Here is a 13,087-nt window from a genome sequence, read left to right as displayed (position 1 = left end):
ATAACTGAACCTAAACTCTTCCGATTTAGACTTAAGAGGTGTCATGGGAAGGGTATTTTCTCACCCTTTTTATTTCTTTGCTAATAAACTCATTCAAAGGATGAAAGAGAAAGGTAGGATGAACGAACGTCATTCAAAGTTGAATTAAGATGTGTTGGTATTCGAAAAAACAAGATGGGACACGAATGACGTTTTTTTGGCCAGAAATAAAACAGTGTGAAAATACCTTTCCCATAAGTCTAAATCAAAACATTTTTGGCCCAGTTATTCAAGTTTTTCGTAAACCTATCTTTGAAAAAAGTAAAAAACAGCATCAAAAATCTTATTCTTACGATTCCATTGAAAAGATGTTTAACTATTTTTATGCAGATTTTTTAAGCTTAATCTAGTTTGTTATCTGAGGGGACTTTTTCCAAAAAGATCTTTAAGAAACTATTTTTATTCATAAAAAACTTCATTTTTTGAGGTATTTTCAAATCGGTCCAGCTCGCTTAAATCTTAATATTTTTCCGAAAGATTTTGGCGGACGTCTTAAAATATAATAAGCTTTGTAATCCCGGCGGAAAAACCGCAACTTTTTTTGGTGATGCAGTCTAATGTACATACATGAAAACAATGCTTTCCATAACACCCGATTTACATGATTCAAGTACTTGAAAGCAATTCTTGCTCATTCTCTTTTGTGTTTTCTATTTGCTTTTACACGTTTCAATTCTGTTGAATTCAAGTTGTTGGTTCTTTGAATGGGAAGCAACGAAAATGCCAAAAGCAAAGCAAGAGAGTTGAAACGACTTGACGGTACAGACGCATGTGTACTCGTCCCTTTTCTTCTCACACCCTCTCTCTCACATGCGAGCAGAATTGAATTCAATACTTGAACTGTGTAAAAGCAGTCTAAGTACGTACATATGCCCATCAGTACATCAACGAAGCCCGTTTGCTTCATCATAAATATATCCATACAAACATATCGAGCCCTAACCGCCAAAATAACGTAAGCGACATTTTTTTCAAAATATTCTTTTTGATGCAGAAATATTCCTAGAGCGTGTAGATGCATTTCTGCATAAAAAAAAATACAATTTTGAAAACAATGTCGCTTACGTTATTTTGGCGGTTAGGACTCGATATGTACATATGTACGAATGGATGTAGTTACGCTAAGAACGCTTGCATCATTTATACCAGTGGTGCACAGCGTTGGCAGAGTTCCCAATACAAGCGCAATATTTTTGTATCTGGATATGTGTGCTCAGCAAAACAGCTCGCGCATGTAATGCTTACCTTACAGCATGAAGCAGTGATGAAATTGATGGTACAATTGTACTTTTTTGGTACATTTTGGAAGCCAAAAGTTCATTGGTACTACATTGACGGTTACATGTCTAAATAACAAAGGCCAATTCAACACACACAAACTCAACACAGGAATTCAACACACACAAACTAAACACACACCAACTCAACACATACCAACTCAACACATACCAACTCAACACAGATTCCTTCAACACATGTGCTGGGTATTGTAATGATCGATATTTGACGGCCTTCTTTCTGCGTAGGCGGCCTCCGGCCGCACTTAGGGATTATAACCCTCGCAAAGTAGAATTCTCTTTCTGTTTTGTGAAGAAAAGGGGCTAACTCCTTTTGCAGAGAACACCTTTCTGCGTAGGCGGCCTTCGGCCGCGCTTAGGGATTATAACCCTCACAAAGAAGAATTCTCTTTCTGTTTTGCGAAGGAAAGGGGCTGAACATCTTTCCAGAGAACACCTTTCTGCGTAGGCGGCCTTCGGCCGCTCTTAGGGATTATAACCCTCACAAGGTAGAATTCCCTTTATGTTTTGCGAGGAAAAGGGGCTGGACACCTTTTGCAGAGAACACCTTTCTGCGTAGGCGGCCTTCGACCGCGCTTAGGGATTATAAACCTCACAACGTAGAATTCTCTTTCTATTTTGCAAGGAAAAGGGGCTGAACACGTTTTGCAGAGAACACCTTTCTGCGTAGGTGGCCTTCGGCCGCGCTTACGGATTATAACCCTCACAAAGTAGAATTCTCTTTCTGTTTTGCGACGAAAAGGGGCTGAATACCTTTTGCAGAGAACACCTTTCTGCGTAGGCGGCCTTCGGCCGCGCCTTAATTAAAACATAGTGTAGGTTGTAGCTATGGTCGACCATTTGTATTTCAAGACCTTTTTTTTGTAGCACCAGTTATTGTTAAAGTTGATATCACGAATTATGCTATTGATTGTATAATGTGTAATGTGTTAAGTTAAATTGATCGCGTGGATGACTGTCGTTAATATTAATTTACAAGGCGATTTTAAGAAGGTGGTGTTTAGGTCATATCTGAATTTTTCGCCGTGGAGAACATTACTTCAAAATGATGTGTTTGTTGTAATTCATACTGTCATGGTGCATATAATTTATTAGTTTAATTTTATACTTATATATGGCTAACACCACCTTTTAAATACGCCTTGTTACATGAAATTGTAAGAATAAATGGCTTTGCAACAAAAATTTTGTGTTGAATATAATAAAAATAAAGTGAAGCGAAATTGTTCGTGTTCAAAAATCATGTGTTGAAATAATTTATGTAGAAAAGTCATATGTTGAGTTGGTATGTGTTGAAATATCTTGTGTTATTTAGACCTGTTACCACATTGACATTTTTGATACATTTTTGTCAAGATACGGTACTGCAGCTCAATTATGTCGAAATACCACACTCTATTTACTTGGAGGAGTTAGAATCCGTCCAGCACTTCATTTGCGAGTGTCCAGCACTTCGAGGAAAACGCCTCAAGTTTCTTGGGGACCACTTGTTCGAGAATCTGGATATCTTGAGGAAAGCTCCTCTGGAAGGACTGCTAGGATTCATCAGAAAATCAAAATGGTTCGAAGACATGTAAGGATAGGCTTGGGGTAACCCCCATGGGCATCACAATGGGCCTCTGCGGCCTCCGAGTGAACTCTTTTTCAGAGCTGCCCGTTTAACCTAACCTAACTTACTTGGAGTTTTGAATTTTCGTGCATAAAAATATAGTCATATTTTTCTACCATATTTAAGTAAATACGTAGTGTTTGTTAAAAACGAAGCTCTTACTTAAATCAAAAAAAAAGTTGCTGTCATAATAGGTATATTCATAAAATTTTCCAGTAAGTACTACCCTGCAGTGAAAAGCCAAACCAGTTAGAAAAAATACTAGTTCATTAACTAGTATGTGCCTAGCAGTTCGACAATTTCGAAGAACTTAGGCGATCAGCGACATCTGCCTTTGAATGGCCAAAGCCAAAAATAAAACGCAATTAATTGCTTTTCCTACAAATGTCGGCTGTGGCGTCACGGCAAGGCTACTGGTTCTGGTTCTGAAAGTGGTTAAGGTTTTTAAAGTTAAATAAATGTAAGCAAAAATAATTTATTCAATTTATAAATAAATAACAAATTTGAAAATCTAATTGCATTGCAAGAAAACATTTAGGAAAAAATACAAAAACAAAGAAATTAAACAAAAATATTTTTTTTTATTAAATTTAAAAATTACAATAAACAGCATAAACAAAAAAATAAATTAATAAAAAATAAAAATAAAATAAAAAATAGAAAATAAAAAAATTTTCCCTGCGCCAGAATTTGAACCTGGGACCTCAGGCTTACCACGCCAGTGCTTTGCTTTGGCGGCCATTGTGACTGCTGGAGCGTCGCGAGCAAAAAGGCACACTTATGCTTTTCACGGGGCATGAATTGGCAGACTATCTCATCAACTGGTATGATGCTACTAGTATTTGTACTAGTAGATGCTGATGCATAGCCTGACAATTGACATCTCGTAGGACATCGCAATGTTAAAAATACCAGTCACTAACATTGAAAAAGGATAGAACGTGAACTAGTTCGGCTGAAACGCAAACTGGTAGAATTCTAGTTCACAACTAGTAGCTTTCCCTGCACCTTTTCCAATAACTCTCATTTTTCTCCATGAGTATGGTATTAGTTTCACATACATACATACATATGTATTTCCATACCAAGCTTGAGTGCTTTACCCCAAACATTTGCAGAGATATGCAATATGAAACTTTCAGTCAGTATGGGAAGTGCTACGCCTCTTTTCCAAAAACGGCCACCGATTACCGATTAAAAATTAACGATTAAAATGGTAATCGCGTTTGGCGATTAAAATTAATTAGTCGTAATCAACAGTATGATTAATGATAACATTTTTTTAATCGTTAATCGCTGGCTGCGATTACGTTTAAACATTAATCGTTAATCCAATTAAAAATAAAATCTAGTTTGTCCGAGTTTGAAACCAAACACCAGTTATAGTAATTATTTTGTGTTTTACGCTTATAAAAAGCACATAATATAAAAAAAATTATAATTATTGTTATTAGTAATACATGAATTGGGAACTTTTACAAACCTAGTTTCTAAAACGTTTGTTAGTATATATCTTAATGAAAATGCACACCAAATTGCTAGATTGATGAGGAAACCCGAATTAGACATACCGGATTAACTTGGTTTGTGTGCACAAAGAAATTCCAGCATAACTTAATTAATCACCAAATCTACTTGATCAAATTAGAAGTTAATGATTAAAAATTAATTTTTTAATCGCGGTTACGATTAACTGTTTAGTCAGATTAAAATTATTCATGATTAACTGTAATCAGATTGAATTTAATCGAATTAACTAACTGATTAAAACATCAATCGATTAATGCCAACATTGATTTCACATACATATCACTATACCAAGTTTCAGTTCTCCCCCACAAATATGTATATATATGAAATGTATGTATGTAATATGAAAATTCCAATTTGTATGGGAGGGGCCTTGAGTTACCAGACTTACTTTCAGTCTAAGACCATCCTTCCGAAATCCGTAGTAAGTGTACTAAATTTCGTTCTGATCGGAAAACCGGTTAAGGAAGTAGCCTATTTTTCAATCCAGGTCATAAACCATAATTGCAAAATTTCGTTTTCAAACAGGTGGCAATTCTTAAAAAAGTAGCCTATTTTCCAGTCTAGGTCATAAGCTATTTGGGTGCAAATCAGTTCAGTCATTTACGCGTGTTAATTTAATTAAACTTTCCTAATACGTGATAACTCTTAAAATGGTAGCCTATTTTCCAACATAGGTCATAAGCTATCTCTGTGCGAAATGTCATGCAAATCTGTTCAGTCGTTTCCGCGTTTTAATTTAATTAAAACTTTTTTAACAGGAGGCAACTCCTCCAAAAAATTAGCCTATTTTCCGATGTAGGTCATAAGCTATCTGCTTGCAAAATTTCATGCAAATCCGTTCCGCGTATTAATTTAATTAAACTTTTTTAGCAGGTGGCAACTCTTAAGAAAAGTAGCCTATTTTCCAACCTAGCTCCTAAGCTATCTGTGTGAAAACTTCCATGCAAATCAGTTCATTCATTTCCGCGTATTAGTTAAATTAAACATTTATAACAGCTGGCAACTCTTCCAAAAAATAGCCTATTTCTCACTGTAGGTCATAAGCTATCTGCTTGCAAAATTTCATGCAAATCCATTCAGTCGTTTCCGCGTATTAACATAATGAAACTTTTTTAACAGATGGCAACTCTTAATAAAAGTAGCCTATTTTCCAATCTGGCCCATAAGCTATCTGCGTACAAAATTTCATGCAAATCCGTTCAGTCGTTTCCGCGTGATGATTTCCCAAACATCCAAACATACAAACTTTCACATTTATAATATTAGTAAGAGTAAGATTGCTTGGTAGCGGCAGAGCTGAAATGCGCAATGAATTCATTCATACATACATATGTATATATGTATGCATATATATATGTATACATACATACGTGCTTTTAAACATACATATACATATACATATGTAGGTACTCGTACCCGTCATGCATCGCTTTATTTCTTTTTTCCCCTTCCCTATACTTCCTATATCTTCCTTCTCACTCATGTAACGTTTTCAGTTTTAAAAATTTCACTCTCAAGTTTTGCGATACCGCCGCCTAAGAAGTTTCACCTCAAAAATATTGCCCAACAAGTAAACAAAATTACTGTTTTTGAAATTTTTGCTGCAAACGAATTCCCCGAAGAGCCCCATTTGAAATGGTTGAAACGAATATATGTAACATCAAAAGCAAATCACGAAAATTTGGTTTAAAATTACAGTTTATTCTTTTATGTCTCGTAGCTTTTTTAAGATTAGTATAAAAAAATCATTATGAAGAAAGAAACCAATTCATGTATTTAAAGCACCGAAAAAAAAGAATATTATTTCTTCTTTGACGTACGTCAAAGGTCAAGTAGGTAGGTAGGTCAAGTAGAAGTGATAACATGTATGACTGCCCATTGATAACTCGGTTATATAGCTTAAGGAATAATTTGTTTAGAGACACTTTTATCAAAGTTGACAAATATGACATTTGACCAGTTTTGTTACACAAATATTCCCGTGTGCGGCGCATTATAAGGATTATTTTTTTCATCTTTTTCTTCTAATTCCAGAGTAAAAACTCGTACAGCAGATTCGAAGTTTGGTTTAAAATTGTTATAACTTGGCTCCCAGAAGGCCTAAAGATCTCCACCATGGCTCAAATTAAAGATCTGGAATAGCAGTACAGCGTACTGGTTATTCGAGTGATATAAAATTGTGAGAAGGATGCACAGCTGCATGCAAATAAAAAAAATGCAATCAAAAATGCATTTCTTAAATTGAATTGTTAAGACTTTTTTCGATTTTTAAACAGTGGACTCGTGTTTCTTATCTCGAAATATATAATATTAGTGTAATAAAACACACAAAAAAGATTTTTTGGAACAAACCCGGAGAACACTATTTATGACCAATTTTTTTAAGGTCAAGGAGTAGTTGTGGGTCAATGGCAGCGAATAACATTAGCTTTAAAAGCTATTTTGTTTCTTATCTAAATATTGCCTCTGTCGAAAGCGCTATGATTAATTCGCATGGAGTGTTCAAAAAGCACTTTTCGCGGCGCCCGGGTAACACGACCACAGGCAAAAAATTGGCTACTATTTGTCATTTTGTTTGCCAGATATCCGTTTTATCGGTGCACTTGCACAACATTCGCATCCGCAAAAGCTCCGCATTGCTTATTGCAAAAGCGAATGCTAAATTAATGCGGAAGTTCCGCGGTTGCGAATGCGAATATGCGCAACAACCCTGATATGTACATAAAGTGTGGTTGCTCCCGAACTTAGCTTCTTAACTTGTTTTCATTGATATTTTCATTCCCTAATGAACCTTTCAAAAAGGAAACTGCTGTGCATCGGCATACAAGCAACAACAAAACCATTTACCCTGGTTTTTGTGATTTGTGCGTACTGAAACGCGTCGATAGTCATTGTTTTACACAAGCCAGTGCTCACATCAGCATAAGCTGATTGAACACTAGCATGCCACACTTTTTGGCAACATTTCAAAGGCGATGTTGGCAGCACCGTTACTCGACCCCTCAATCGCTCTGCGGTTTAGTCGCTCAACTTGTGCCCCAATCTTCATCCCAATACCCCACAACATTGCATCCAACCGTGCGGCTTATGGCGACGACATACTGATAATTTGTTTCCAGTCTGTGCACCCTTTGATGATTATTTTTTCTCATTGTAATGTTTTTTAAAAGGTTAAATTTTCCGACGTTAAAAATTTTGTGTACCTTCATAGAAGGTACGAGTATCTAAACTATTTGCTCGCACATATAAGTATACTTACAAATGAATGTGCATACCCACTAAGGCATTAAATCCTGGTATCGATACCTACTCATATCGGTACACTGAGGGGGAAAAAAATTAAAATCAAATTGAAACGTAATTGATCTTACTATAAACGCCAACGAAAGTACTGTATATTGGTAAATATTCAATTCAATTACGCGCATATTAAAATGACCGCGTTCGTTCTGAAAAAGAATCCGTGAAGTGAATAATCAAGACAAAAACTAAAAAAAAATATTTAACTTGCATGTGGCATGCAGTGGAATTCGAACCCTGACCATCTCTGGAAATCAACAAATTGTGGCATGCATCTTTGCTCACTCAGCTACACCCAGGCATATAAATTTGCTTTCAAATGTTAAATATCCATCAACACCACAGCACGCGATTTGTACGGATAACCATGTAAATACTATGTATGAATGTGTGTGTTGTCACCGCTCTCAGAGCGGCGCTCTGCATGCTTGGGGTGCGTATGTACACTCATATATATACTCAGATGTGAACAGTCAAATACGTGCGTAATAAATTTTGTATGAATATATTATTTTTAAATGCCAACATTTTTAAACGATAATCTATACATATAATAAAATTGTAACATGTCGATGTCTGTACATTATAAATATTAAAGAAAAATTAGTGTAGGGGGTCTTTATTAGAGCACCAGAAGCCAAATCAACCATTTTTAGAATTTTTGTCTGTCTGTCTGTCTGTATGTTTGTTCGCGCATCACTCGAAAACGAATGCATGGATTTGAATGCAGTTTTCACCGATGTATTGCTAGAGGTCTAACTTAAAATATAGGAAGACAAAAATTAAAAAGTTGCCACCTTTTTGAAAATTGGAGTTTAAGTAAGTTGATAAGAAAAAATTAATTTTGCAATATGGGCGTCAAAAGAAAGAGGCTGAAGGCTTACAGCCAAAAATATTTTTTTAGAGTTGCTACCTGTTTGAAAATTTACATTTAATTTAATTTATAAGATAAATTGAATATTGCAATATGGGTATCAAACTGAAGGGGTTTAGGAAATTTTATTGCCGAAAATATTGTTAGGGAGGGCTGCCACCTGTTTGAAAAATTTTATTGTATTAAATTGATAAAATAAATGAAATCTATATCTACATCTATACATATAATAAAATTGTAACAGGTCGATGTCTGTACCTTATAGATATTAAAGAAAAATTAATATGGTGGGTTTTTATTAAAGCTACAGAAGCCAAATAAACAATTTTTCGAATTTTTGAATCTCTGTCTGTTTGTATATTTGTACGCGCATTAGTCGAAAACATGGAATTGAATGCAGTTTTCACCGATGTATCGCTAGAGATCTAGCTTCCAATATAGAAGAAAGAATTAGAGAGTTGCCACCTGTGTTTAAAATTTCAGTTTAGGTCAATTCATACGGTAAAGTGAATACTGCAATATGGCTGTCAAAAGAAAGAAATTTACAAAGACTTACAGCTGAAAATATTTTTGTGGAAGGTTGCCACCTATTTGAAAACTTTAATTTAATTTAATTGATAGCATAAATTAAATATTGCATTACTGGCATCAAACTAAAGAGGCTAGGAAATTTTAATGCTGAAAATATTTTTAGGGGATTTGCCAACTGATTGAAAAATTGTATTCATTCAAATTTGTAAAATAAATGAAATATTGCAATACGAATATTAAACTAAAGAGGATTAGGAAGCTTGCTTTTGAAAATATTCTTGAAGCGGGTTTGAAAACTTTAATTCAGTTAAAATTATAATATAAACTAAGTGTTGCCATATGGGTATCAAACGAGAGTATTTGAGAATAATAAAATTGAAACAGGCCGATATCTGTACATAATAGACGTTAAAGAAAAATTAATGGGGGTTTATTAGATCAACAGAAGCCAAATATAAAATTTTGGTATGTTTGTCTGTATGTTTGTAAGCGTATCACGCAAAAGCTAATGTATGGAATTAAATGCTGTTTTCACCGATGTACATATTGCTAGAGCTCTAATTGAAAATATAGAATCAATTTTTTGTTTGTTTTAGTTTATCGTCGATCATTATTCCTAGGTATTTATTTGAACGTATTAACTTTTTCCAGTGAGTCGTTGTTTATATTTAGAGTTAGCAACGGACCCTTCTCAAAATTTCGCCTTGATATAACCACAAACTTAATTTTTTTTATTTCTGTGTGGAAGGTTTTTCGCTAAAAAAAAATTAAAACTTTTCGTTGTTGCTGCCAAAATATTAAGAAATCTGAGACGTCACGTTTTACAATTTCATACAGTTCTCTTTATAATATTGTTGGATTTATTCATTTTTTTTAACTGTTTTATTGAATAAGGTTCACAGTAAGTCCGAGTTACATGAGTGAGTTTCTTAAACTGAAAACCTGCTCTCAATATTAATACTTAGAACTTAACTTATTCACAGACTTAGTACTATGCTAGTATGCGTTAACGAACATGTATACAAGAATTGAGTATAGGAATACAATATATGTTCAGGGTTGTCATATTTACTTATATTTCCAACACACCTCTTTAAATTGACAACCTTATCAAATTATTTCATTAAGTAATGTATTCGTATATTATATTGAAATGATGGTGGATTCAAATTAATCTCAAAGCTTCCCTGTTTCTCAAAAACTTTCTTTTATCTAAGCTCTTGGTTAACATATCAGCTAAGTTTAGTTCGGAATTTATTTTAACAATATCTATTATACCTCTCTCATAGTTTTCATTAATGTATTGGTATTGCACTTCAATGTGCTTTGAATTTTTTGTAAAATTTCCAAATTTTGCAATTGCAATTGCGCCAGAATTATCTTCATACATCCTTACCGCTTTATCAAATTTTACATTGAATGATTCAATTAATAAATTTCTTATAAATAATATTTCAGTTACTGCTTCGGACATTGCAGTGTACTCTGCAAAGGTGGAACATTTTGTTACAGTGTTTTGTTTATGCGTTTTCCAATATATTAAATTTCCATATAATCTTATTGCAAAACCTGTTGTGGATTTCCTATCCACATTGTCTCCTGCAAAGTCCGAATCTACCATACAATCTAATACCTCACATTCTAAATTGTCATAAAATGTTAACTTTAAGTTTTTAGTTAAGTATAGATATTTTAAGACCCTCATAGCGTATTTGAAGTGAGTAGCGTTGTAACAACTTTGGTAGTGACTCAAATAATTTGTAGCGTACGCTATATCTGGTCTTGTGCCAGTGCTTATATATAGTAATTCTCCTATGAGATTTCGGTACTTTATATTTTCATCTATTTCGCTAGCTTGAGTAAGTTTAAGACCTGTTTCCATAGGTGTGTCGTATAGTTTTGCGTTTTTTAAGTTATACTTTGCAGCTAAGGAATCAATGTAATTTGTTTGGCTTAGAGTCATAATTTTTTTATCTTCACTATAATTTATTTCTATGCCAATATAGCTCTGAATCTTACCTAGGTCTTTCATAGAAAATCTTGCCATTAAACTTGACTTTACTTCTTCTATTTCTCTTTTATCTTTACAGCAAATTAACAGATCGTCTACAAAAACTAATATGTATACAGGATTGTCTCTTGATCTATTTACATACAGGCAATAATCATAATTGCTTCGCACAAATTTCAATTTCTCAATAAACTTTTGAAAGCATTCGTACCATGCTCTTGGACTCTCCCTTAAACCATAAAGAGCTTTTCTTAATCTGTAAACTTTGTTTTCACCCGTTTCATAGCCCTTAGGTTCATTTACATAAACTTCTGATTTTATATAGCTATTTAAAAAGGCCGTTTCTACGTCCATTTGCTCCACATATAAATTATTTCGACAGCAGAACGACAACAACGTTTTCAGAGTTTGCATTTTACCTACGGGTGAATACACATTTTCAATATGTTCTTTTTGTTGATATCCCCTCACAACTAATCTTGCTTTAAAAATATTATTACCCTTCTTTTTATAAATCCATTTAACATCAATAATTCGTTTGTCTTTTGGTTTTTCCGTAAGTTCCCATGTGTTGTTTTTCTTTACACTATTCATCTCTGAGTTCATTGCATTTTGCCATTCCCTATATTCGCTAGAGTTAATCGCTTCTTCGAATGTGTTTGGTATGTTTGCATTTACGTAATTCACATATATACAGTGTGTTATTGGGCTTCCAAACCGGTCTACCGGTGTTCTCTTTCTATTCGATTTTCTTTCAGCTGTATTTGGTTCTTGATTTCTGTCATCCGAATTTTCATTTAATTCATCTTTAATTTCATTTTCGTTTATAGTAACATTCATGTTATCATAATCATCTTCATTATTGTCATCATTTTCTCTAGCATTAGTCTGGCCATATTTTTTGTTATCATTTTTATTTTCGTCCCATGCACTTTCTGGTTTACTTTCGTAGCTGTCATCTTTTTCTGTATCTAATTTATCTAAACAGATGAGACGATCATATTCTTCAACAATTTTTACATGCCTAGCATTAATTACTTTATTGTTTACCAAAACTCTGTAACCATTATTTGTATATCCTACTAAAACACCAATTTCTGCTTTATTGTCCCATTTAGATTTTCTTTTCACTTCAGGAACTCTTACAAATACTCTACTTCCGTAAATTTTTAAATTTTCAACATTGGGTTTCTTTTTAAAAAATATTTCGTAAGGGCTTTTGTTCTCTACTGTGTTTGCTATAGTTCTGTTTTTCAAATATGCTACCGTATTCATTACTTCAGGCCAATACTTTCTATTTATTCTTGCTTCTTTCATCAAACACCTACCTATATCCATAGCAGACCTATTGTACCTTTCAGCTACACCGTTTAGTTCATGTACATAGGGTGGACATGGCAATAATTGTATACCTTTATACTTAATAAATTCGAATACTTCTTTATTCATATATTCTTTTCCGTTGTCACATTGCAGTTTCTTTACTCGCTTATTAAACTGATTTTCAACTAAGTTAACATAGTCAATCAAACAACCTGCAGTTTCAGCTTTGCTTCTAATGCAATATATTCTTGCGCATTTGCTATAATCGTCTATAAACGTTAAAAAGTATTTTTCACCACAATAACCAGTTGTGCTGTGTGGACCATTTAAATCAGTATGTATCAATTCCAATGTTTCTGTTGCTTTTGACTTATTATTCTTAAAAGGTTCATTTGACATTTTACTTTCAATACAATTAGCACATTTCATTTCCACATTTTCGAGTTCTTCCGGTAGTCCGTCCAATAATTTGTTCTTTACTATTTTATTCAAATATTGGAAGTTTACGTGCCCTAACGCTCTATGCCATTTCTCTTTTTCTGTTAGTTTGGTTGAATTTACGTATATCC

At 33.9% G+C, this 13,087-nt stretch overlaps 1 protein-coding gene across 1 annotated transcript in view; it reads left to right on the top strand.

Annotated features, from left to right (window-relative positions):
• The window catches only part of LOC118739769, a 16,332-nt gene extending 6,116 nt beyond the window's left edge, over positions 1-10,216 (top strand). The window contains exons 2-3 of the mRNA XM_036471276.1: positions 10,079-10,104; positions 10,168-10,216. Of these exons, the coding sequence (XP_036327169.1) occupies positions 10,079-10,104; positions 10,168-10,216 (75 nt within the window). The remainder of the gene's footprint in view (positions 1-10,078; positions 10,105-10,167) is intronic.
• The last annotated feature ends 2,871 nt before the right edge of the window (positions 10,217-13,087 follow it).

Source organism: Rhagoletis pomonella, unplaced genomic scaffold, assembly GCF_013731165.1.
Source record: "Rhagoletis pomonella isolate Grant_MI unplaced genomic scaffold, Rhpom_1.0 Rhpom_scaffold_00005, whole genome shotgun sequence".
NCBI lineage: Eukaryota > Metazoa > Arthropoda > Insecta > Diptera > Tephritidae > Rhagoletis > Rhagoletis pomonella.
This window is presented reverse-complemented; position numbering and strand designations above follow the sequence as displayed.